Source organism: Rissa tridactyla, chromosome 1, assembly GCF_028500815.1.
Source record: "Rissa tridactyla isolate bRisTri1 chromosome 1, bRisTri1.patW.cur.20221130, whole genome shotgun sequence".
NCBI classification, from domain to species: Eukaryota; Metazoa; Chordata; class Aves; order Charadriiformes; family Laridae; genus Rissa; species Rissa tridactyla.
In genome coordinates this window covers 6,203,392-6,230,698 of record NC_071466.1, presented here as the reverse complement: position 1 = coordinate 6,230,698, position 27,307 = coordinate 6,203,392, and the positions used below count along the sequence as shown (strand labels likewise).

The 27,307-nt window shown below is 44.6% G+C and overlaps 2 protein-coding genes across 6 annotated transcripts; one reads left to right on the top strand and one right to left on the bottom strand.

Annotated features, from left to right (window-relative positions):
• Positions 1-36: 36 nt before the first annotated feature.
• Positions 37-12,719, top strand: AQP11 (aquaporin 11). The gene is made up of 4 exons (XM_054192760.1): positions 37-434; positions 535-1,191; positions 6,145-6,261; positions 11,301-12,719. The coding sequence occupies exons 2-4, from the start codon at positions 597-599 to the stop codon at positions 11,351-11,353; spliced, it is 765 nt and encodes a 254-aa protein (XP_054048735.1). The 5' UTR covers positions 37-434; positions 535-596; the 3' UTR covers positions 11,354-12,719.
• Positions 11,614-27,000, bottom strand: CLNS1A (chloride nucleotide-sensitive channel 1A). Of its 5 annotated transcripts, none has more exons than XM_054192790.1 (7): positions 26,805-27,000; positions 24,087-24,223; positions 21,683-21,793; positions 20,760-20,870; positions 19,590-19,763; positions 18,105-18,189; positions 11,614-11,742 (listed from the first exon to the last, which is right to left on the bottom strand). In XM_054192790.1, the coding sequence occupies exons 1-6, from the start codon at positions 26,951-26,953 to the stop codon at positions 18,122-18,124; spliced, it is 750 nt and encodes a 249-aa protein (XP_054048765.1). In that variant the 5' UTR covers positions 26,954-27,000; the 3' UTR covers positions 11,614-11,742; positions 18,105-18,121. The 5 variants fall into 5 exon arrangements, with proteins under 5 accessions (XP_054048765.1, XP_054048750.1, XP_054048780.1 ...); XM_054192775.1 differs by lacking the exon at positions 11,614-11,742 and adding an exon at positions 14,948-15,598; XM_054192805.1 differs by lacking the exon at positions 11,614-11,742 and adding an exon at positions 14,948-15,598 and having other exon boundaries at positions 21,683-21,790.
• Between the last annotated feature and the right edge of the window lie 307 nt (positions 27,001-27,307).

The window sequence follows — 27,307 nt, the reverse complement described above, 5'->3', positions numbered from 1 at the left end:
ATGCGCAGTCCCGCACCCGCTCGCCCGCTGCCGGCGGCCGCCCCGGGCCGCGCAGCGCCCGGCAGAGGAGAAGGAGGAGAAAGGAGGCGACACCACCGCCTCGCCTCACCCCGCCGCGGGGACGGACCTTATTCACCAGCCGCTTTCGCCTGCCCGCCCCCGCGGAGAGGGCGCGCTACCAACCCGGCCGAGAAATTGGCTCGCCTCCCCTTCCCCCGTGCGCTGAGGGGAGGAGGGGAGCCCCGTCCGTCCCACCGCGGAGGGGCTGAGGGAAAGCTGAGCCCCCTCCTCGCCCCCCTTCCCCTCCCGTCCCTCTTTTCCACCGCAGGGAGAGACCTCCCTTCTCCTCCCCCCTTCCCAGGAGGGGAGAGGGACCCCCCTGCCCTCACCCCCCTGAGGCCGGCCTCCCCTGCCCTTTGCTCCCCGTCTCGACGGTGAGTCAGAGCCCCGCAGGTGGGGACAGAAGCTGGCTCCTACCTCGAAGGCAAAGGGTGGTCACATTCCCTCCCTCTCCCGCTTTCTTTCTCCCCTTAGGTGGCGGGGCTGGAGCAGGGCGAAGTCCTCCTTCGAGCTCTTCGGCCTGTCAGACTCTCGCCATGGCTGGCGGTGGGCTCGGGACCTCGCTCCTGCTGATGGCCGGCATCGTGGTGGCGGTGGGGCTGTGCAGGAGACTGACCCGCCGCCGGCTACGCTCCCACCCGCGCCTTTGCACTTTCCTTCTGGAGATGTTTAGCACCTTCCAGATCTGCGCCTGCACCAACGAGCTCTGCCTGCTCGGCAACGCGGAGCCGAAGCCGCACACCGGCCTCACGCTCACCTACGGCTTCACCGTCCTGCACGGCTTGACCCTGCCCGGCAGCACATGCAACCCCTGCGGCACCCTGCAGCCCATGTGGGGCGGTGGGACCTCGGTCAAGATGGGTGGACTCAAGATCGGCGCGCAGTTCGTGGCCGCGGTGCTTGCCAGGGTGTTTATGCACTTTCTCTGGAGGCTGGAGATGGCAGAGCCACATTATGGAGCGCTCTCGCAGGGCTGCGGCGACCCCATGCAGACTACAGAGATGCAGGCGTTCTGCATCGAACTGCTCTTTTCTGTCGTTTTCCAGCTGACCGTCCTGCGAGTGGAAAGTATTAATCCCAAATACAGAGTCCATTTGATTGCCCTTCTCATCACCATGCTCGTCTATGCAGGTCAGTCTTTTTTTTTTTTTCACTCTCTTCCTGCAATAAAGTTGTAACAGAGGTGTTTTTTATTTTTCTTAAAAGTGTTAAGATGCAAAATTATTTTTCTCGGATTACAAATAATGCGTTAAGGAAAGCCTTTCGCCCTACATATACAGAGTTCATTGTGGAGTTTATGTAAAGTTTGCCTGGTTAGATGCCAGGGAGGTGTCGGGTTAAGAATGAAATGAGTTTTGAATTTAAAAGGATGTCAAATCTGCAAGTAAATACAATTAAGAGTTTCACAGAACGCTGTTCAAATATCTCGGTGAAGGATCGTTTCATAATCCGACTTTATATAGCCTGGGAGATTTCACACAATGTGCTCTGATTTCTAAGTGGCGTTGCGAGAGAACACCACTGTCTGAATCAGGAGAAAATGCTGATTGTGCAACGGCAGGGTACGGACCGGTAACACGGAAGTTTGGCTTTAAATAATGCATAATTCATACCAATGCAGCTTATTTAACTACGTTAAATCCTCTAATCAGAAGCAGGTATGGTTATTTGTGGAATGCATGCAGAATACCTCATGAAACCGAATGTAAAAAAAGAAAAATATTAGGTGCCTGTTGTATCATGGCATTTACAAGAGTTTCCTGTCTCTGTGATGCCCTGTGTGGCAGTGTCCTTGCCTGATTGTCACCTTATGCTTCCCAGAGCTGGGACACTGTCACTTGCGCAGCCTCTCGGGAGCAGTGGGAAGGAAGAAGGGAGAGGAGTCAGTCTGAACTTCCTTCTGCTGACTGTTGATGCTGCCTGTTGTCCCCAGTGAAGTGCCAGAGTCATGTCACTTGTCACTTAAGGACTGCCCTGCAGGGCGCGGGTTGTACTGGAAAGGAGATTCTGTAGGTTGGGATACCGGGAGATGAGAGGGAGATAGTTCCAGAGCTCTTTGCTTGTGCTCCAGCCCTCACCACAGAGGCAGTCACCCAGGAAATGATCAAATCCATTTATGAGAGAGGGAGATTGATTGCTCTTATCCACAGACATCTGGGATGTCACTGATGTCTTGTCCAAAAGGTTTAACTGTGTTATGCTGTCCAACATAATAGCATATAGGAGAATAAAGTAGAGTCGAATTTTCAGATGTATTAATGAAAAAACCTTTACTCATTATGTTTAGCTGAAATTGGCTAATACCTGAAAGATTAAAAGTCGTCCATGGAGAATTTTGAGAATTAATTTAGCAATTTGAACTACTTTCTAAAATTAATTTTTGAATGCAGAGGCACGGTGTCAGTCCATTTGAGCACGAAAAATATATTTCTGAATTGCTCACTGAAAGTGTAGCCAAAGATTATCCTGCCTCTTCTACAGGCATAGAAAGCTGGATTCCCGATTCTTAACATTCCTTTCCTGCTTAGCAAATAGTCACATAAAATAACACGTGTCACATTCCCTTTCTCTTCACTAGTTCATACAAAGAATTTATGCCCAGTGTCGTTGGCCAGGCTGGCCTCGTATCTTTTTCTAGCAGGAGAAAGCTGTGTACCATGTCCCCTTCCTTGTCATAAACTTGGACTTCTACAACCATCCAGTGTAGTCCATCTACCTGTGCTTCTAGGAAACATCAGACCAGCTGCGCCCAGGCCTCTTTCACATGCACAGTTTGTGCCGTTTCGTGTGCAGACCACCCTGTGCTACCTGGACATTTTTCTTTCCATTTCTTTTAATCTAGACTCAAGTCTACTGTAAAAATATATATGCATTTCGGGGAGCACATCCTGAACCTACTTTCATCCCCTGCTTAGTGGAACATCCAGTTCTTTCTTGTTCACTCTGCTCCAAGCTTCCTAAGGGTTGCGCTCTTTGCTGTACACTCAATTTAAAAAAAAAGAAAAATAAAGAGGCGAGCGGTCCTCCCCCTGCAGTAGTCCTGAGCTGTGTTTAGTTTACTGAGCACTCTGAAGATGTGGATTGAAGCCATCTGAAGTAGAAGAGGGTGTAAACCCCCAAGATCCCTCTCGCTGAGCGGGAGCAACCTCCTGCTACTAATTTCTTTCTGTGATGAAGTCACAGAAAGAAATTAATGGATCATAATGGATCTCTCTCTCAGTGGAAGGTTAGGTCAGTACACGTAGGACACCTTGGAGGTTCTCAGACCTTTCTTGCTGCTTCTTTCCCTCTGCTCACATCTACACACAAGCATTCCCCGGGATATCCTCCATTCTCCTGCCCCCGCTCCGTTTTGAGGACCCCCTTCCCACCGCCGCCCAGCACATCCAAAGGGCTAGGCAACCAGTGCAAATTTAGGCAAACTGGTAATATTATTCCTTTTTCCTACAAAAATAGTAAATAGTTTAGAATATTGTATGACTAATGATTTTTCAAACTTTTATTCAACGGATACAATGTTCTGGCTAGGAACTCAGAAAAGTGCATTATATTTACAAAATAAAACTCATGCTAATGATTTCTTTTTAGACTCTGATTTTAAAAACCAAATCAATTGTGCCTTCAGGATCCAGGTTTATCACAGTTCCGAACGAAGCAGAAATCCTAGAAAATACATCTCGTACATAGCGTGTCATACTTCATTCCATGAATTATGTTCTGCTATGAATTTGAAAGCTGTATCCTGTAAAAGGAATGATTGCTGTCTAAAAAGGGACTGGAAGAAAGAATAGCTCTTATTCCAGTTTTGCTTGGGTAAAATTTAGAAGGAAAGCCGTATCCCTCTGGCTTACACCCATCTAAATGTATTGATACACACACAGGGCTCAGAAACGTTGAATGGCATTTATACGGTTGACTAAGTGAAGTTGTCGGAAAAAATAAATGTGGATAGGTCGCTGTTGTGTGTACCCCATAAAAAGATACTTCGACATGCCATGCAGCTTACTCCAACAAATAACATCAGATTATAAAGTATTTTCAAAATTACAAGAAGATCATTTCAGTTTTCTTCTACTTTTTCATAGTTAAAAATATTTAGATTTTTTTTTTTAACGTTTAGTCTTACACAGATCAAATTTTTATAATAGTGCATACTGTACGCAAAAGCTCCAATACTGCATTCACTCTGTTTCTTCTACTAAATAGAAGGAAAAAGGGAACATTATGTCTTTCCATATCGAGGGAATGATTCAGAAACTAAGGACACAGACCATATACATGTTGGTAAAGAATATTTTTGGGTATTTCCTTTCGGAAAATATGTAATTAGGGGAAGAAAAAATACATCTTTTGAGGGCTTTTTCATTTACAGGCAATATTGCAATGAAGTCAGAACTGGTTAGATGTTTCTGAGCCTGACATATCAAGGTAAAAATGACATACGTATTTTTAATTCTGAGTTCCTAACTTTGCCTTTAGTAATTTCATTACCTCATCTTTTTATGTGTACAACAGCAAAGATGTTACACTTCTTTTGCCACGAAGTCACTTATCTTTTCTGGTACACAGACTGAAATGTTTAATAAATATTTTTAAATAAGATTATACTAGTGGCCCTGGCCTTGGTTGACATTCTAGTAGTTATTAGTAACGAATATTGAAGAAATACCGCAGTTAAAACTCTGTCTCATGTTTAATGTTCAGAAACAGCAACTGCCTCCTGAGAGTGAAATTCTGCTCTTGAATGTGTGTTTGTGGCTATAAAAGCAGAAGCAGTGAATTTATAAATAGATTAAAGCAAAGTAAATTATTGTAGATGGCCTTCCTGGCAACAGTGGGAGTTGTTAATGTGTCAGTGTGCAGAATAACAGCCGGCACAGTAAATCTGCGTGGCTGTTGAGAACAAGTGTAAAAACAGAGCAAACTGAGTAGGTCAACAAAGACTAAAACCTTCCCCAACTGTAATGACGATAAAAGAAATAATGAGTATATAGAAAGAGAAATAGAGGAGAATGACAAAGACCTCACTAAAACTTGCGGTAAATGATTGCGTGCTGATAACAAACAAGGATTGCAGCAGCATGATATTTGTACAAAGCATAAGTTCAAAGCTCATGCTAGCTTATTTGGGAAAAATCAAGAATAAACTTTAAGAAACTAAATAGACACAATTATATAATATTTTACGGGCAGAGATTAATAGATAAAACAGATATGGGGTGGGTGGTAACTAGTAGTACAGAAATACAGATAATTTTGCTATGAGTAATGCTTTTTCTGCAGGATTGCCATGAGAGGAACAACATATGTCAGAATCAAAAACACTTACCTCCAGGTTTATCTGCAGCATAATTACAGTTTAGTCCCCACAATGCAATAGGTTTGGGTCTAGTTATTTAGAGAATGTTTAGGCGACTTCATTTACATCTGAAGTCGGAGGCAAGGCAAGATGCTTGGCTGCTTTCAGCTTCCTTTTTAAAGGGAGTGGAGAGGGGTTTGCTTTTATTTTGTTGAAATAACATATAAAATGATTGTGACGGGTTTTCCCACAGTTATTACCACATGCTAGAAATTGATAGCGTAATATTAGTGTTTTATTAAGAAAGTACAGAGGTCAGTTTTGCAAGAACAGCGTTTGACAGGTTTTTCCATTATCTTGCATGTGTGTTACGCGCGACCCGGGGATGTAATGAAAGCTCAGTATTTGTTTCCTAACATTTGTGCAATTTCTGTCTCTTCTAAAAGCGTGATACAGACTGCGTAAAGCAGCTTATTGTTTTATCAATAGAAACATTCACCGTTAGCCTAACCCATCTCCTCAAAGAATATTTGCCAGAAAGAGATAAAGGAAGTTATAGCCTACACTTCGCATATTTTAAAGCATTTTAGAAAACAGTTAAACTGTTAAACGTATCATCTTGTAAATAACTTCAGCAGAGTTCATCTGTTCAAGTGGTTTCTGCTAATCCGTTTTATTGCAGAGTGTGCGTTTCTTGTAGTATTGTGGATGTGCATTTCAATATTCATTTAAAATAAACATTAAGAAAGATGGTTTGATTTCATATTGTTTGCATTTTATTGCAGGTGGAAATCTCACGGGAGCAATATTTAACCCAGCACTGGCTTTTTCATTACATCCAAATTGTTTCTATGAGAAATTTTGGAGTTATTCACTAGTATATTGGATAGCACCATCCTTAGGTAAGTTCTTACTATTTTATGTATTTGAGAAAGTACATGGTTCAAAAAATGGCTGGTTTTATTTGACAGCCTACTCATTTTCTGTTTTAAATAAAATCCAGAAAATAGTCAATTATAATTTATGTGTAGAAGTCATTCAGAATCATGGTTTTGTGTCGCAAATGTAAGCTACGTATTTTAAACTTGTTTAATACTGCATGTAGAGCATGTGTAACACTCGGTTTTGTGAATCAAGCATCTAATACTGAGTCTTAACAGTTTTATTCACAAAACAATACCTACTGTTTTGATCAGGAAACAACCATACTAGGTTATATCGTTGTTTAGTTTAGATGTCACATTCAGAGTCTAAGTACTTTTGGGATACTTTGAGCAAGATAATGTACCTACCAAAGAACCACAACAGCCTAATTCTACGTGGAAAAGGGTTAGCGTTTAAGTTAGGGTTAACTAGTTAGTTATAAACCAACAGCTGTTTACTCTGGAGCGCGATCCTTTGGAGGCTGCCTGTTGTTTGGGACTTTATGTTTTGGTACTAAAATCCATCCCGTTTGAGGCATGCTGCGTATTCACTGACCAAAGGCCCGCTTTAATATTCTAGCAGAATATGAAAAAGGAGAAAAGGCTACCTGAGGGTAAATACTAGCCTGATTAAGTTAAAAAAGAGAAACATACAGGTTAGCATGCAGTTTCTGTCTCGCTTTGTGACAGTATGCAAGGACATGGAGATGATTAATTAAAAAACCCCCACCCACAGGTATTAGGACAAATGCTTAAAATATGCTTTCTCAATTATTACTATTGTAATATCACACCTTTTTTATCTGTATAGCGTCTAGACTTTGCAGTTCCCATTCTATGTTTTTCCCCCATCACTGTTGGAAACAACCTGTTTAAGAATAAGGAATAGTGGTAACTGGATTTTTTTCTAACTTAAATTATGGTTTTAATGTGGAAGCTATTGATTTTAACTTCTAGTTGTGTGCAGATGAAAACGCTCCATGTTGATTGTTTACAGTTAGCCCCTACAAATCCTGAGCTTTCTGCTTTGAGGGTATATAAAGCAGCAGCCTGCTAATCCCGAGTTCTTTCACGACTGTTAATCCTATTAGAAGGTACAGCAGTGACGAAGGTACAACAGCATGTGAAACGCACAGGGGAAACATCTGAAAGGGCTTCAGTTATAACAAATAACCTCTTTTTGTTGTTTGCATTAATGTCTGTGCATGTCCTACTTGCATTGACTCGCCGTCAAAAAGGGAGACAGAATTTTTAGTCTAACAAAACTTCACTTTAATACAGTTTTTTTAAGTTAAGACATCCAAACAGGATGACTGAACAATAGAGTAAGCGTCATAAAAGCCCATGCACGCTTCCAGTTGGCAGCTAATGAAATGTCTCAGGCAAAGCTGATGAGGATCACCTGGGTCCTAACAGAACAGGTGATGCTTCTCAGAATTCGGGTTTAGCTTTCTGGTATATTAACTGATTTCAACCTGATAACCATTTTGACACTTTCTAGGTTGTAAACACTCGGGATTTAATATTTTGGCTGGGAGGCACTCTGAAACACCAAGTTCTGCTTATTTAGCAAGATGCGTCCTGCAGAACTGCTCTGCAGAAAGCCTTTAGGTGATTTTGGCTTGAGTAAGAAAATCAGCAGATGTCAACACAAATGCAACCACGACCTGAGGAATTTAGAATGTGATCAGGCATTAACGTTACATTTCTGTGGAAATTCATAACCAGCAGTTTATCATTAGTTAGCATATAGAGAATACAAACAGAATATATTGAATTTATGAGAAAGGAACCGCAGCCCAAGCAGTTGTAGAAATGTGAATGTTCAGGACACATCCCTTTTTGTGCAGTGTCACTACTGTAGCCAAACATTCTGTTACAGGTCTCAGGTCTGTGGATCACCTGAAGGGCCGAGGAGTCTATTGGTAATACTAAGTTTCTCATTACAAAACCAGGGCGCTTCATGGATACGTACAGACCTTATCGTAGAAACCAAGAGTTGTAAACCAATGTACGGTGTCTGTGGTGGAAGTATAGAAGAGAGAGTTACATTTGAAAACTGAACTGATGAATACAGGAGCGCAGATCTGCAAATCTAACATGAAAGGACATTTGTCTGACACTTTCTGAAAATAAGATAATAGCAAGAGATTTTTTTTTTCTTTCAAAATTGGACCAAATGATGAGGCATCTAGAAAAAAATACCTGTTATGATGATAATAAAAGTCTTGTGAAAAACATTTCTGAGCAGAATCATAAAAGTAGATGATGAGGGAAGGGATAATTTAAATTTAGTTGTAAAAATTACTTTCAGAATCCATGTCAGCAGAAACACTGTTTCAGGCTTCCTAGAAACTGGCCGAGTCATAGTGATACGCTAATCTGATGTCTCACTTTTCCCAGCATCAGGATCTGAGATGGTTACATTACTTTGTTCTTATTTTGGGGAAGTCTGTTAGGGGTTTTTGTGATTTGCTGTGGTAACTACCGCATGCAGAACCATGGGCTATCACTAGAAAGTTCAAATTGCCTGAGCGAAGAAGCGCGATATGATCTCACAGCACATACCCACGAGGACAAGGAGACCGAGACCATTCTGTATAGACTGGATGCCCTGATCTAGCTGTAAGCCAGTTCTTAACCATCAACTTTAAAACAGTTTTCTTAGAAAGGACACTTAAAACGTGAGGGAGATTAATTATCACCTTCACAAGGGGAGGAGGAAGGGGAAGTTTACTTTTAGGGTAAACAAATCTGCTACTCGTTTATGATCTTTCATGACTATAATCTTGGAGCTGTAGTTAAGAACTCACTTTTCAAAATGGCTTCACTGAAGTTTTGGTGCAGGTGATTCTCCAGTAGCACTAAACCAGCTAATTCCTGTAGTGAATATAGATGTCAGCAAGTGTTAACGACTTAGCATGGGCAGGCCTAAATTCTGCGCTGTGAACACAGAAGCAGGAACAGTGGAACAAAGACAGTTTCTGTTCTACTGCCAGAGGAATTCACGGTAGTCGTGTCCAGGCGCGATTATACCGTTAGCAGTGATGGGGACTGAGCTAATGCTTCTTTATGAGTACCAGGGAGATGGCAGCTACGAATGGAAGAGTTGGTGACGAGATACGGGACGTGAGGGCAGAAAAGTGGGATGCTCTTTCCTGGACAGGTGCCAGCTTAGCGTTCTGCTAGGCTTCTAACGCTATAAAAGCAGCATCAATGCCCGCTTCTCTAGATCAGTTTTAAAAAAGACTAATACTGTTCCTTAGAAGAAAATGTTTTTTCACCATCAGGATAGAAAATATGTGCCACAAAAGTCACTTAGCAGTAGACGTAAATAGAGGTGAACAAGGGAGGAGACTTCAGGTGAAACTTTCTGCTCAGAGAAGGTATTCAGAGGTTCCCATCGAGTTCAGCATGCTTAAGTGTGGAACTTAACAAAGAAATCCGAATTGCAAGTCCACGTGCACTGAAGTGATCAGCATCTCAGGGACTTGGTAGCAAAGGAGGGGCTCAGCAAACAACTAGCAGAAGTCTCCTTCTCACAGACCCTGGTCCTCCGAGGGGCTTTCAGCTATGCAGACATCATCTGACAGAGCAAAACTCTTCTGCGGTGAGTGAACACAATCCAGGAAGTTCCTAGAAACTGTCACTGATGAAGTCTAACTCAAATGCTAAAGGGCCAGTGAGTGGTAATCCTGTACCTGACCTGCTCACAAACAGGGAAGAACTGGTGGTGAACGTGGCCTCTCGGGTTGGAGTCTTCACAAGAGTTCAGGGTCCAGAGGAAGACTGGGAAGGTACATAGCAGAGCTGTTTGCACTTTGGACTTCAGGAGAACAAATTTCTGCTTATTTAGGAATTGCTAGGTCAGTAGTAATTCCCTCGGAAGCTGCCACAAATGGCAGCAGTATCCCATGGGAAGGTGATTTTTCAAAAAAGCTTCCCTGAGAGCTCAGGAACACCTTTTGATGTGCAGGAAAACTTTTGAGGTAACTGTTCTCATTGGCAGACGATGTAACAGCAAGGCCACAAGTCGTGGCTTGGGGGGTTCAGAGTGGACCCCAGGAAAAGCTCTGGGAGAAGTGCTGTCCCATCCGCGGAGGTTTTTCAGGACACTGACCTATCTAGTAGCGTAGGCAATAGTCCTGCACTGAGTGAGAGATCCAACTAGAGAGAACAGAATCGCTTTCAGTAAGCATTTTTGTGATCTAGGTAGCTTCATAAAATACAGGCTATGGGTGAGGAATGCTGTCAACCAGAATCCTCTTAATTTCTGAAACGGAATATACTGATTTTTTTCCAGGAGAAAAAAAAAAACGAAATGTGTCTCAATAAACTGTATTTAGGTGGCCTTCTTTGGACTCGATGATCTTTATGGCTCCCATCCAACTTGAGATACTCTGTGATTCTCACAGAGAATCTATAATCTCTAACTTTACCATTTTTCAGCTTCAGAATAAACCTTAAACTAGAACGATCTTCAAAAAAAAAAAAAAACCCCGCTGTGCTATACCTGCTTGCAGCCCCTAAACCCCATGTGGTTATCAAAACAGACGCTGGTTATCAAAACAGACGCTGGTAGCAAACTCAGCCTTATCCCATCCTCTGAGGAGTGGCGGTTTGGCGCCTGGGTCAGTCACTTCTACGTCCAGCTACGGGGCAAGGAGGCTGATACCGCAACGGGCAGGTGCACACCTCGGATTCACCTGGTCAGGCTGCTCTCCCGTTGGCTTGGCTTATACAGATCAGAATTAAAACATTAAATATATAAAGAAAACCAAGATTAACTCCTAAGGATCACTGGCAGGGTCTGTTGAGGCTGTCTTTGTGAAAAACAAGGTGTTTGGAAAAGTACTGACCGCCTCGAGCCCTTTTAACAGAGAATTCCATTTTTCTGCAATTCCTGCTCTATTGCGCATCACACACTCAAATACTCAAACATAATGTCTATTTTCAGTACCGTGTCCTTCTCAGACACATTTAAATAAAGGTCCTTTTTCTGTAATTTGTCTCTTCAGGTACAATACTTGTGGCTTTTATATGGGATGAAATCCTTCCTCGGATATCCTGAGACCTCAAATGCTGAAATTTGGCAGTACTACATTAAAAATACTTCCAACATCTGCAGACGTGAAGCTTTCAGAAAACTGTTGACGTTGACTGCCATGCCACCTTTCAGTTGTATTTTCAGATAATCACGTTTGAAATATTTGACTTACAGAACTTTGTATTCAAATACTTATTTTGTAATAGCGTATCGGGATTTTGAGAATATCTATCTGCCGACATTTTCAGTTAAGCCATCTGAATGTGAAGGACTGTTAAAACATTGCAACTTTGTCACTTTAGCCATAAGTGCCATTTGCTGACCTTGATTACAACAGCGTGCAACACTAATTTTAGACAAATACCAGCCCTTTCAAGGTTTGATTTTATCGGATTTCTTCCCATAGAAGGCCCCTGCAAAAAAAAAAAAAAGGAGCTGAAGATGTCATTGCTGTAGTGACCTCATCATATTCCTACTTGCAATGTACGTACCTCTGGGAGGACAAAAGGCTCCACGACTCCCTAGAAGAGTCTCCACAGCTCTATTCCAGAGGTACCCTACACCAAAATTAAAAGTCTGTAGGACCAGCATTGTTTTAGTAATACCCGAGTGCAGGTAAGTAACACCTCGCTTCCTTTCGGCAAGGCTCTGCCCCATCCTGTCCCACTACAGTCTGCTGAATGTTTGTCTTGGTTGGAAAGAGCGGTAATAAAGTACCAGAAAATTGTGTAGACGCACACACATAAAAGGGCTTTTTAGGCAAAACCCCCCCTCCTGTTTTATCCGAGATTACTGCTGCCTCTTCACAGGGTAAAACAGACACAGCGTATACAGGTGAATCACGTGGAACTTGATTTGTCCTTGATTTTATGTCACTCTTACCACATCTTTTTCTTACAATAAATGAATTTGCAACACAGGAGAATAAATAAAAGAGCTAAAACCACGGGAAAGCTGCGTACCCGAAGGGGCAGGACCATGCCCTTCCCCACCTCAGCTGAGGAGGACACCACCCAGAGGCACCAGCCTCTGAAGTGCCGTTTCAAACATCAGGTTTCTTCTTCTGGACGCTTCTGAATTTTTATATATGCCAAAATATATTTTCCAAATTTCAAACTAAAGTCAGTTTTTCGTTCTGTAGTTACTAGGTTTGAAAGGAGAGAGAAGAAGTTCTCCGAAGATCCTAGGAGTAGGCCGCTCGACTCATTTCCCGAGTCCCCCTGGAGACCATACACTAAGAGGAAGGGAGGGAATGGGACAGGGTTGGTTTTTTTCACAGTAACATTATGAACCACTGCTGTTGTCAGCTATCTTTTTTGCAAGAGTTTGGGAAGTAAATATTTTCATGTAATTTTTTTACTTGTTGCAATAAACTCTTTTCTCATTTTAATTTTCCAAGGTATGTTTAGGATTATATTGCAAAAGGAGATCAACTGGTTGAACATGCTTTTCGTAAAAGAGTCTTAATCCACGACCCTGTATTCAGAAATTAAAATAAAATTGAAAAAAAATAGCTTGCTAATACGCTGAAGGGAACTGGAACTGCTGGGTTATCACTCAGCAGCACCGGGATGCTAGTGGGTGTAGGCCTGCTACAGGAAACGTACCTTTGGTAAAACTCTTCAGGGCAAGGGACCGGGCAGCGCCACGCTGAGCCTGATGAGGTGCCATCCTTCAGCTGCTTTTACGTTCAGCCGCTTATTTGTAACTCTGCCACAGAGAGCGGCGAGAACAGAAACCCAACGCACAAGACCTCTAAAACCACAGAATCACAGTCTTCCAGTGCCGGAAGACTGCACTCACAGCCCCCATGAATCACAGAATGGTTTGGGTTGGAAGGGACCTTAAAGATCATCCAGTTCCAAGCCCCTGCCCTGGGCAGGGACACCTCCCACCAGCCCAGGTTGCTCCAAGCCCCGTCCAACCTGGCCTTGAACCCCTCCAGGGATGGGGCATCCACAGCTTCTCTGGGCAACCTGTTCAGGGTCTCACCGCCCTCACAGCAAAGAATTTCCTCCCGATATCCCATCTAAACCTCCCCCCTTTCAGTCTGAAGCTCTTGCCCCGTGTCCTATCATTACACTCCCTGATAGGGTCCCTCCCCATCCTTCCTGTAGGCCCCCTTTAGGGACTGGTATTTTTATACCACGTACTGCTTCTAGAACAGATGTTTTGGGAGGCTTCTACCCGTCACTTTCTTGCTTTACTGCTTTTTATCCCTTTTACCTATTTTTAAAGCAATCCATACCTTATAATTTTCTTCTCCTAGGACTTTGCCTTTACTGGTGTCCTCAAGTTTTTAGCCTCATTTCTTACAGAAATGAGCCTGACGTCATGAATTGATCCACAGGTCTCCTTTAAACCCACGAGGCCCACAGGGTAAAGGTCTCAAAAATAAACCTCAAAGAGCATAAAAACAGGCTGCCAGGGAAAAGAGAATGCAGAGATGCAAACCTACAGGCAGGCAAGGTCTGTTAGATTGGAGGCCCTACTTCCACGTCCTTTCCGACAGCCTGCAAAAGCAAAGTCCATGAACCAAACGCTGTCAGCTCTGACTTGTGTCTACATGGTTTATAGTGGCATAATACAGAGTTTAAAAAAAAATAAAGATCGGTACAAATCTGGGTGATTAACAAGCAGTTGCTCTATTCATAGCCACCAGAAGTAGAATATAAAATAAGTAAAAAAAAAAAAAAAACAAAACCAAACCTGTCTGTTTTAACAACGAACAGTGACTTGAAATGGCATAAACCTTCTTTCCTAAACTACGGTGCCGGTAGAGTTTTTAAGTGTCCCAAAATCTCACTGTGCGAAGGTTCTCCAAATCCCAGCACAAAAATTAAAGCATCGCTTTGCAGCCTCCTTTGTTCCTCTGTATCCCTCACAAAAATGTGCATACATTTACATAAACAGATATCCGTATGTAGATACAGGGGCTAGTAAAGGCATTCTTCTAGAATGCCCCGTCGGGTAACACGCTGAATACCTCATTTCTTCAGCAACGTCAATAGTTCTCGACGCTATTAAATCGCCACTAATTGGACTGGCATTCCTAACGAATATTCCACAAAGAGTGGTTGTAATTTTCACACAGCTTGAAACCAACGCACGTCCCAACGCGCTACGCGAGACGGGACCACTCAATACGATTCCGAGAGCGTAGAGCTGGTAAAGAAAACTCTTCATATACCAACATCATAGTAGTGAAAGAAAATTCACAAATCAACGTCAGATCAAATGAAAATGGAAAAAAGTTTACTACCACACTATCACTTGAATATTGGGGGGAAAAAAAAAACCCAAACCTTGAATTTGCTGCCGTTGCCCCATGGCAAAACCACCACCAGCGAGATGGAACGGTACATGCGCCAGCAGGACGAAGCTCTTGGTAATCTACAGCTGGGTTCCGACCTTTGGGATGTGCCAGACTAATTCTATCTTACAGGCGCGCTCTGCGAATGTCCTGCCCTTTTATCCTCACGTGTCGGTAAATGATGAAAATTACTTCATTGGACTTTTTTTTTTTGGTGATAGAAGAGAGTGGTAAAGCTCAGACGACGTCAGCTCAGGGTTGCCAGCCGCTTGCTGAGGTAAAGGACTGAGAACTGCAACACGGAGTTGGTTGTGAGATACAAAAAAATCTTAGTTTATTTAACAACGTTGTTAAACATTTCATACAAAGACACAAAACAGTTCTCTTTTTCCGGACTTCGCAGACTGGATTCCATCTCCTCTACCACCCAAACTCTGCTCTCGGAGAAATGAAAGGGACAGCGCTGACACGATGAAGCCAGTTACTCGAGGGGCATTAAATTTAGCTTTGCGTTTAATCCTTGGCCAACCCTATTTCCTTTTGGTCAAACTTTGTAACATTTCTATTTCCGTTCTACTCCACCGATGCAATGAACAGGTACAAAAATACGGAAAACCCTAGGGCAATCTAAAATTCTCTCCTAATTACAGCTTCATTTCTGAAGTCCCAGAATTCCTACAAAGGCTTCTTTGAAATGACCCCTGATTAGCCCCATTCAAGTGTTAGATGCAAGAGGTTTTATTGTTTTTTGTTGTGGGTTTTTTTTTTTTTTTTTTTTTTTTTTTTTAAATAACCCCATAGTGGTCAGAAATGTCAAACCCTGTTTTAAACATCTCTAAAAGCATTTACAGACCTAGATGTCTAAGCTTAAGATCATTAAAAGAAAGGTTAACTCCCGATAGTCACTGCAATGCCTTCAGTTTTACAGCTTATTCTGGAAGTGCCACAAGAGGGATCTGAAAGATACAAAACACCAAGTTTACAGAATTGGCATGAAAATAAAAGCTTATTAACCTTTACAGAGCAGTTTGCAGTCCCAGAGGACAGCGCTTGACGGTGAACCCACTGATTTTCGGGAGGGTGGAGCGTCTTTGCCTGCGACGGCAGCTCTAAACTGAGGTCAGCTGAGGACAGCATGCGACGACAACCCGCAGCTGCGCCCTGGAAGACCCCGTCGCGCCACCACGCGCAGACCACACCGGTTGCTTCGGAACAATTACGCAACCGCACGATGCGACAGACAAAACGCCGCTTATTACAAGACCAGTGGAAACGTCCCACATCAATCGTCAGCAAGTCTTCCAGGAGCTTCAGCAAGCGACTGTCACATCTCGTTTGGGTAACGAGCGGGAACATGCAACATGAGCGTCCCACAAGGGCATCGCTTTAGAGGCAGGGCGGTGCGTTGCTCTCTAAAGGATCGCCAACAAGATGTTCCTGTAAATCGTTTTTGCAGTTCAGAAGGTTAAAAGGCCTGAGCTGCTCCACAGAGTACCGAGAGGATCACAGCGCGCTCCCCCTCTGCCCCGTTTTCAGAGCGCAGACCCACGCCAAAGTTGTTAGCAGGGTGATTAGCACAGACCTGCAAGAGCTGTTCTTGTCACTTCGCACCTTCAGTTGTTTATTGCTGCCCTACACCCTACGTTTTGAACCTACTTAAATTACATCAGCGCACAGGGGCTGGGGGGTGCCCGTCACACCCACAGCTCCCGAACTGCCACCTGGAGAAACGTCACCCCAACACTTGACGCTGCACTCGCCGACGGCTTGATCTGCCCCAACAGGCTCCACAGCTCTGAGCAGCGCGAGCAGAAGGACAGGAGGACTCCCTACACAGTCACCTCCTAATTAACGAATCTCCCACGGCCACCTGCCGCGCCGTGGAAGGCACGGAGTTAAGCAGCAGGAAGAATTCCACTGACCAAAACTACTTCTTTCAGGGTGTTTTCCACCAGCACTTTCAGGCTCCTCAGAGACCTGCAACCAGCCTCTAACTCTCCTTTATCCGGCTCAAGTTTAAACCGGGACAATACGCATTCAAACTGGAATTTTCAACAGCACAATTTAATTTTTTTTTTTTAATTTTTTTTTTTATAAACCGTGGACCAAAATCATCTTGGAGATGGAGACATCAGAGCCAAGCTTTCCATTCACTAAGAGGCACTTCATCTACAGCTGAAGAGGCTTCCCTAATTTTAAAATATGCCCTTTATCAAATACGATAGCCAGCCGGTGGAGGGGCAGCCACTATCTTGACTTATTTTTGTAAGAGCTCTTCCTAGCGTAGGAAGAGCAACTGAAGAGAAGTTTGAGCTCTTACACCAAACAAAAAATACTAATTCAGGACCGGCAGCAGTGGTCGAGATCAGAAATCTCAGACAAACAGGATTTCAGAAAGTCAGAAACAAAGTAAACCAAGCAAGGGAGGAGGAAAGCAGATGTGCATCGTCCCTCCGCAACAGCCTGTTCTCAGTGACACTGTAATCCCTAACCAACTACTTCTGACCCATTTCCATCAGCTTTTTTCAGCATGTCTTCTCATTTGTGGCCCTTTCCTCCCCTGCCCCTCTCCTTTTTCCTCCCCCGAGCTTTTGGCTGGCCACCTCACAACTGTTTTCTCCGGCATTTCAAGCGGGATAGTTCCGCGCTCACAGTCTCACTTCCGAGAGAGGCAGAAGAACTGCGACAAAGCACCAGCGCTCGAGCAGCACGTGCCAACTGGGCGCTAGCGAGCACTGCTGAGGCAGGAGTGGAATCACAATCCCGCTGTGCCTCTGCAGCGCTGCAAACGCAGTCCCAGAAGCGGCTACCCTTCCTCTCCCACCCAGCGCCAGCGAGGAAACGCTGGCACATCTTGTAATGCCACTAACGGGAGAAAAGCAGTTCAGGTGATGGCAGGCAAGAGGGGACGCTGGTACAACCACCTCAGCAGGGTGCTGTCTCTCAGTAGCGCGTTTCTGACCACAGTCACATCCAGATTGCTCAGGAACTTTACCAGGAACTGTTCCTGCTCCGCTTACAGTGAAGGAAGAGATGGACTCGTGGCGCTGTGAAGTGTTCTGCCCCCTTGAAAGGCCTGGGAAATCTTGCACACTAAGGGCGAAATAACGGATGCTAAGGACAGTAACTTCCCAGCAACGGCTCCAGCATTTATATATCAGTATCTAAGAGCCTTTGAGATCGGATAATTCTTAATTTACCAAACAGCTAACCTGTCTTCCAGAGAGACATGCCCGTGCAGCATGACGGTTTATGCCGATAGGCAATTTTGGACAGGTCATTGAACATCTTTCCATACTTGCGATAACTACAGCCACCTTTTCCTTCTCTAAATCGCCACCATCCTGACACCACAAGATACTTCCTACAGGAGGTCTGGAATTAAGCGCATCACACAAGTTACAGAGACAGAAGGCTCTGCAGGACTGAAAAGCATTGCTGTTGGAAGACAGAAGAACTTACAGCAGCGTACGTCCTCCTCAGTGATCGACTTCTGCGTCTTCAAACTGCCCCGCAACTATTGGTGCTATGTCCACCTCCATCCCATCTGGAAAACAACAGCCAACAGTTGGTAACGCTGCAGGCTCAAAAGCGGACGTTATCGCAGGAAAGAGAGCGAGTGCCCTCTGTTGACAAGAGATGACCAGAGCAGAAAACTCCTTTGCTGAACTGAAAGCGGCGCAAGGAAACACCGATGTGCTCACAAGTTTCTGGTTTTGTTCCAGCTCTATCAGTCGGTCACTTGAAGAGTCACCGCTTCCTACAACCTCATCTCACCCCGCCTTATTGTTAAACACCAGATTTAAACTATTTCATTTTTTTAAATGAAGTTTCAATGTAACAAATGCCATGATTCCTTTTAAAAGCTTTAATGACGTTCCACCAGAAAGAGGCCGGATCCTGTTCTGAAACTGCTCTCAGCAATCATAAATGCGAAGAAAAAAAAAAAAAAAGGAACAATCGCTCTATACTATAACGTCAAAAAATAACAGAATTCGAAACCGAGCAGCCCTGGGGATATCAATAATTGTAACAAACCAAGAAGCAGCACCGTAGCAAATAAGATCAGGAAGGCAATTAAAACTGATGAAGATGGCTTTGAGACACGTGACATATTTGTGGTTCAATTTATTTTAATTTTCAAAATTTTGGGGCTCAGAAACCTGACAAAATTTTCAAATGAAGGGCACTGCTAAAAGAGGAGTATATCACACCCAGGGTTATCTTTACATTATATAAAGGTATTCCAAGTTATGGAACAAAGAGAACCTGTAAACAACTGACAAAGCAAATAAAGATTAAAAAAAAAAATCATCCATGTGGGATCAGAACAGACGAGTTATGATTCTGTTGGTTATTCTAGGCAAGCTGATAGCTAGAAATCCACAACAGCCACACCATTTTTCATCCTTCAAAAGTGTCAAGCCATACTAAAGCACTGAGATTTGTATAATAAATAAATAAATAAAAGCAGCAATGCTACTAAACTACTTCCCTGTTCTTCTCCCAGGTAATGTATCGCTCCAGTGAAAACAGCACGGAGAAAAGGCAAATTTTGAGAGATTAGGGAGTTTTCTGACAAAAGGAAACCTTACTCCTTAAACGTACGTTTGAACAACCAGCAGCATTAAGAGACAGTATCCTTCAGAAAAGCAGGTTTTTTTAAAAATCTGTTCCAGTGTATTTCAACGATTCTGAATTCACACTGAACTCTGTAAAGACAATTATTAACTTACAATTTAAGGTATTAAAAAAAAAATACTATTGCCTGTTTAGAGCGGAAATTGCTTCCTAATCCCAGTGTAGACTGGCAAGTTTAATTTTTTTTTTTTTAATTCTAAATCAACTTCGCCCTACCACTGTTCCAGGGAATCATATCAGGAAAGCCTGGCCAGAGTGGAGACCCACTGCTTTCACATCTTTTAGTCAAAGAAAAGCATTTCTTACCTTCAAACTCCCTTATCGAGTCTTCTGTTCTCACTCCAGCCATGTTGTACTGACTGCTGACGGACTGGGCTAACATGCCTTCTAACCTCTCCAGGGTGGCCTGACCTTCTGCAGTTAAATGCGACAATCCTTCTTCGTAAGTGTAAAAGCTGGGGATGTCACCTTGTTCTAGCTCTGCAAAAATACGTTCGTGTTTATCAGACCGGAGTTTAGGAGCCTGGATCAAGCAGGGGAGGAGGAACAGGACAACAGCTAGGCAAATTATGCTCCGATTAATTGACTGAGATTAAAAGGCTGCTTGTATCGGCTATGGAACGTACAGAGTGACGTGAATTGACCACGCCATGGCAATGGCACTGAACTTGTGCTACAACATCCAGTGGGAACAGGAAAGGCTGATATTTGTGTCTTGGGCCTTTTGAATCATAGAACCATTTAGGTTGGAAGGGACCTTAAAGACTAGTTCCAACCCCCTGCCATGGAGGGGGTTGCTCCCCTAGAGAGACACCTCCCACCAGCCCAGGTTGCTCCAAGCCCCATCCAGCCTGGCCTTGAACACCTCCAGGGATGGGGCAGCCACAGCTTCTCTGGGCAACCTGGGCCAGGGGCTCACCACCCTCACAGCAAAGGATTTCTTCCTAATCTCTAATCTAAATCTCCCCTCTTTCAGTTTGAGCACTTACCCCTTTGTCCTATCACTACAAGCCCTTGTAAAAAGCCCCTCCCCGGCTTTCTTGTAGGCTGGAAGGCTGCTATAAGGTCTCCCCGGAGCCTTCTCTTCTCCAGGCTGAACCCCCCCAGCTCTCTCAGCCCGTCCTCCCAGCAGAGGGGCTCCAGCCCTCCCAGCATCTCCGGGGCCTCCTCTGGCCCCGCTCCAACAGCTCCGTGTCTCTCCTGTGCTGAGGCCCCAGAGCTGGAGGCAGTACTCCAAGTGGGGTTGAGAACAACGTTTTTGCTGAATTCCAATGATTTATGACAGCTAAACTACAGATTTTCTGCAGATTTCTGAGGTTTTACACTGTCCCTGTGTCACAAAGAATGATTCAGCAAGATGAATAATAAAGAAGAAACTTCTTAAGAGACCAAACCATTCTCATGACAGATACCATAGGAGAAGTTCCAGGTATCCAAGAGCTGGTAGGGATTTCAGAAGAAACAACTGTTACAAACCGCGGGCCTCGACATCGTACTCCTCCCCTTCATAATCGTTGTCTGAATCTTCATCGTCTGGGTCTGGGTGCAGAGCTTGGCATTCACACATCGCTGAGAACATGGCTTCCACTGTAGGAACACAAACAAACACAAACCTCCCTCATTTCTCCACCAACACCCCACAGCAACAGACAAGAAATCCTGGCCTGAGTGATCAAAGAGATTGAGAATATTCCTTTACCAGAACCACCACTGAATTTGTATTTGAAAACGTCACCCAAGCAGTCATGCAAGAAACAAACCAGGTTTGTTCAAAGCCTGATGTTTTACCCTCTTACCAGCACTTTCCATTATTTCACTGATGAAAAAGGCTTATCTCTGGACAATTCAGCCTGCGGTCACCCACTGCAGGATTCCCTGCCACTGCAGGATTCCCTGCCACTGCAGGATTCCCTGCCACTGCAGGATTCCCTGCCACTGCAGGATTCCCTGCGGCATCTAATACATAAAATTCTTAAAACTTGGATCCAACTGCAAGCTCCACACCAGACGGGATACGAATGCTTTCCAGAGGTAGTGTCTGGACATTAGCATGTTCCTAATAAAATTGTCGCTGACTCACAATATCACTGAATTTTGTAATTAAAAATATGTTTCCCATACAAGCTCTCTACAAATGTATATAGATAAGATTATCTGTGTCATGTATTTATATTTAAAAGACCCATTTTAAAGCACTGGAATTTCCCTTGAGAAGCAGCTGCTTGAAATATTCCAGCTTCAAGCAAAATAAAACAATTTACTTTGTTCTTCTCAGCACACAGAAATCAAGTAAATAGAGAAGGACACTAAAAGATCACGTCGTTTACACCTCCCTACCCCAGCGTCTGCCACATATAGCCAGGACTTTAAGCTAAAACGCGATTTCCTTCTTCACTTACAGGCTGATTTGTCACTAGGTACAAATCTGAATTCCGCAATGGGTTCAACGTCGTCATCACTGTCTTCCTCCTCCTCCCCTTCAGCCATGGGAGCCTCTTTTGTCCCCTCTTCTTTAGGAAATTGAAATATTTAAGAGAAACATGTTTATTTTGTCAAAGAAGTCACGTTTGTTTATTCTTTCAGGAACACACAGGTAATCAAATCAGAGACCTGGACACAACCTGAGAGAGGCACAAACACACCCACTCCCATCCACGCTATGGATATATGAGGCCCTCTCACAGCACCTTGACAACACGTGCAACGCACACAAGAACTTCTGCATTTATAATTTTAGGACTTTAGATTTCTGCAATGGTCACACGATGTATTCAGGCACTTTAGGAAAGCTGCCTGACTCTTATTAAAAACAACTGTGCTCCAAAACCCAAAATTCACAATTGTTATCATTTACTTGCACAATGCTCTATATGTATTTTTTAAAATCACATGAATTTAACAGATCCTTAACACTACTGTCATGAGATCAGGTTGCTTCCAGTGTGGCCTCTCACAGAGGACTCTGACATTTACAGAAGATCTCGACTCGATTTCTGACATTCCTAGCCAGCCAGCAAGATGTCAGAGGTAGAAAGTGCACCCACAGCCAGTGACAATCGTGGGCAAAACTGCGCTTCCCAACTTCTGCACACAAGTGAGCAACAACGTGATGTTTTACTTTCCATAAATATAAAAACCACAAAGAAGATGGCTTCAGTTCATCGCTTTGTGGCTGGGGACACAACACTGACAGCCTCAGAAGTGCAGAATTCTTTTCTGCAGAAAAAGAGGCATACAGTTAAGGCCATTCCACCGAGAGTGGCTTTTATCACAAACAAAACTGGCACCACCAAGAATACGAAGAAGCCAAGAAGCTGCCAACCAGCTGCCCCCAAAAATGAAGTGTCCAAGGAAGCTGTCCAGTCCTTTTCCAACTGACACCCGCGGGCACAGCTTGTTACTGCTGAATCCAGCTCTTTGTTTTCAATGAAGTCAAGCTCTGACCGCCTTTTCTAAAAAAGGGGCGAGGACAAGGCACATGCCCACAGAAAGCGCAACAAAAACTTTCAGAGGAAAAACAAAATGTACCCTGCCCAACTGAAAGAAGGAAGACTCCTGCAGCCAAAGAAGTGGGGAGGTTTGGGTTTAACACTTTAATCCAGCAGCTAAAATCCCTGGCCAGGGATGGACTTGAAAACTAAACAAACCTTCTACTTGCTGTAGAAGATTTACTGTAGCCAGAGTTCATATATTTAAAAAAAAAAAACACAAAACAACAAAAAAAACCCCACCACACAAAGAACTCCCACAAAAAATCAGTCTATTTAGGATTTCTAGATAAGAACTATCACAGGATATCCCTCTTTTCAAACCCCATTATCAGAATGAATTAAAAGCTGTAAACACCTTCCTTCAGACTAGGCTCAGGTCACTTCAAAATAAACACAAAGGAAAATGAGGAGGAAAAACCAATAGGTGCATGTACACATTCTCTCATTATTTGTGGTGACAGACTTTCAGAGAACATTAGTAACACGAGAGAAGGAAAAAAAGGAGAAGTATTAATAGCTTAAAAACGCCTCTGCCTCCTCAGAGTCTTGTCAGTGCTTTCGGTATATAGACTATTTAAAGAAAAATTAAATGCCAGACTTTAACTACAATGACTAGTAGGCATGAAGGGGAAAGGAGACTTGCTCGGTACTTAACACCCGCTACTCTTAAATTGAGACGGCAGTTTATCACACTCTTAAAATATTAACTGGTCTGCCAGAAGAAAAAATCAACGCATCAAAAATATAGAAAATCTTCGTACAAACAATGGAACAGAAAGCTTGTTTGCTCTAGGTCAAAGCAAGACTAGTCAAAAGGTTGGATCTGTGGGAAATCTACGAAGATCCATTAAGCCTGGTAACATGAGCTGTTGCATTTTTTTTAAACAAGCTGCGGGAGAAAATGAATGAACGCTTGCAGGCTAATGGGAATCAACAGGAATTCATAAAGCCTGGAGAGGGTAGCAACATTAACATAAATTCAATAAAGCAAATATGATACTGAAGTTGGAATCACAGGGAGAGAGCAGAGGAACAAAATTATTTAAAACAAGCGTAAGAGAGCAGAGAATTGATTTTCAGCGGCTCCAGCTGTACGTATTCCCATGCTGAGAGCTCAACAGTACAGAAGCGACTCTGAACAAGGGCAAAGCTACACTTCTAAAATAACTGCTCTTCAGAGAAATGAAAAAGCAAATACAAGCTATTACCTGAATGAAGCATATAATTTTTAAAAACAAAATTTACTCTTTTTGAAGAAGAAATCGTGCCACTCGGGACCACATGGGAGCACTAAGCAACACTCAGGGCATACCTTCGAATTTGGCATTCACCATGACGTACAAGTGCTCACACGGGTAGGCGCTCAGGTCTCTGGAGACGGCATGTAAACTTATGGTGGGATAATCCAAGGTGAAGCCAACTCCGGAGTTTTCCAGCCAAGACAGGCGACTAACATGGGGGGGGAGGAAAATAAGAGACAAGTTAGAAACCAACAGAGGAATCTAAGGTACACAACTCATGCCTGCAGAAATGCACACCAACCCCAAGAAGTGAGTAATTCCAGTCAAGGCACTTACCCCACTCTCAGGTAATACAGTCCTGGACCTGCCCAAACAGGACCTGGCAACAGCATAACTAATGGCCGAGGTAAAAGAAACCTTTTCTTAAAGAACACGAAGCTGAGCACCCCAAACACATTTCAGCCTTATCACATTTACACTAAACCCTGAATTTCCCTCCCTGCCTCTTCATTTTCTCCTCTCTGTGGGTATCTGTCATCCCAAAGCTTACTGCAGAGGTTCCAGAGTGTGACCGATAACTCAAACTATTAAACGTTCTGTGGTTTTTCAAGATAAAGTGAATACTGAAAGGAAAGTCACGATGGTAATTTCTGGAGGATTATAGATCTGATGCGGGTATAGCCTGTATGTAAAAAACCCACCAGTTCTGTGACCAGCAGCGCTAACAAAGCCAGGTTATGGTTTTCCCCTCCCTCACAACTTATGTGCTATAACCTCTGCTTCCCCCCATTTTCACGCTGATCCCTAACCACAGGCAAGAGGCAGCACGGGTTGTCACCGCTGGGCTGCTACCGCCTTCCTATCAGAAAGATCAGTGTCTTCCTAGCAGCTGAGAAATCAAACCCAACCCAGTTTTGGGTGTCTGTGATCAATGAGGTCAGACAGCAAACGGGAATACTGAGAGGCAGAAAGTGAGACCCCCACCACACGCAAAACTCAGCCTTCACAAGTTTTTCTGGAGGGACAAAACCCACCCCTGAAAAGGTCACAGAAGACTCCTCGCCTCAGGAAATCAGCCTGAGAGCAAGAGCTAGCGCAGTGGGAGCAAGGAATTTCTTTCCTAGCCTCACTCGGCCAGTTCTCAACATTTACAGCTGCTGACGTACAGTCAGTACACGGACCCAAGGCCGCATTGTCCGCCCAGTTCTCCCACATCACGGCACTCCTGCAGACGCTGGCGGTTTCTATTCATTACCAGCAACTGACTCTGGTAAAAGCTCGGCGACACGCTCGAAACACGTTGGGAAGAAGCTGGCAGACTTGTACGTGCCTCACACAAAGATCTACTGAAAGCAAGTTACAAGGAAACTCAATATTACACGTGTTGAAAGCAGATGCTTTGTGAACAGAAACCCTTGTGTCTGCAACCAAACAAAACAGTAATTCCAGAGAGATTCCTCTCCAAGAGGAACGCAACATCACTAACAAGTTCAGGTGGGGCAAAAACGCCTCCAATAATATTACCTGGCTTATAAACGTTTCAAGGTCTAAAGGTTTTAAAAGACAATTCAGCCCTTGGTGCACATTTTAGATGACGTTTTTGTTCTAATATCACTCTAACACTCTTCCACTGCAGAAATATATTATAACTAAAGCACTCTTCCATGGTTAAAGAAAATTATGTTGCCTTTATCAACAAGCTGTCGTCTTGAACTGTGCAATGCAGGGAGGATTTAAAGGACATTACAGGGTTCAGATAACATCTTCCAAGATAACTTATTTCTGCCTAGTAAGAACACAGAGTGTCCACGTAATTAATGCGATGTGAGAGACTTCACAGAACCACAGTAGTTAATGACAGCAGAAAACCAACAGCCCTGTTCACTCCCCTGTCAATGGAAGAGAGGTGCCGTGTGTTTTTCATGGTTCCCTGGCTGTGCTGTTCCCTCCTGCGTTATTTGAAACACCATTTACAGCAGGAATAGTGGGGACCCCCCTCAGAGCCTGCCCCTCACAGCTCTCTTTAAGGGCCTTCCTCACATGACAGCCCCCCTCATCCAACTCACAGAATTGTAGGGTTGGAAGGGCCCTCTGGAGATCATCTAGTCCAACCCCCTGCCAGAGCAGGGTCACCCAGAGCAGGTGGCACAGGAATGTGTCCAGGTGGGTTTCAAATATCTCCAGACACAGAGACTCCACACCCTCTCTGGGCAGCCTGTTCCAGTGCTCTGGCACCTTCACAGTAAAGAAGTTTTTCCTCATGTTGAGATGGAATTTCCCATGTTCCAGTTTGTTCCTGTTGCCCCTTGTTGTGCCACTGGGCACCACTGAAAAGAGTCTGGCCCCATCCTCTTGCCACCCACCCTTTAGATATTGATGAGATTCCCCTCTCAGTCTCCTCCAGGCTGAACAGCCCCAGGGCTCTCAGCCTCTCCTCATAAGAGAGGTGCTCCAGTCCTTTGATCGTCAAGGACGTGGAAGAAGGGGGATGTGGAGTCCCCCACGTCCCACCCCGTCAGGGTGACCCCACAGTCCCCTCAGGCGACAGAGCCCCTTAGGGTAGCCCCACACTCCCCCCAGAGGAGAGGATCCACCCCGCCTGGTCTCCACCAGCTCCCAGGGGAGGCCCCTCATAAGCCGCCCCCGTCAGGAGAAGCCATACAGTCCCCTCACACGGCATCCCCGGTTCCTGCCGGGCAGCCCCCCCTCAGGGCAGCCCCGGCACCCCGAGGCCTACGGGGCTCCCACGAACCGTCACTCCCCACAGGCTCAGGTTCCGCCCCCCTCACCTCTCGGCGATGTAGAGGGTGCCGGCGCCCAGGGTGCGCCCCGCCAGCACCGCCTCCGTGTCGGGCTGCCGGTGGCGAACGCCCTCGGCGGGAGGCGGGAACCGCTTGAGGAAACTCATGGCGCCGCCGCCACCTCCCTCCTCCACCATGGCCGCTGCCGCCGCCTCGTCCGCGGCCGCCGGAAGCGGAACCACCGCGAGGGCCGCCGGAAGCAGACCTCCTCGCCCCGCGGGGCCTCTCTAGGCACGTCTCGATGGTCCCCGCCCGCCGCCATGTTGGGGCCGTTCCCGCCTTGACGGCGGCCGTCGGCGGCCCGCAGGGGAGGGGCCGGTGTTTCGCCTCAAAACGTCCGTGTTGCGGAGGGTGAGTCGCGGTCCCCCTCCAGAGCGATGCGATCTGTGATTCAAGAGCGTCTGCGTCGGTCAGTTTTTTGAGTAAAATTTTCTTTATCTGGGACAAGAGAAGCACTGAGGAGTGCTGAGGTGGTCACTGGCAGTACTGCC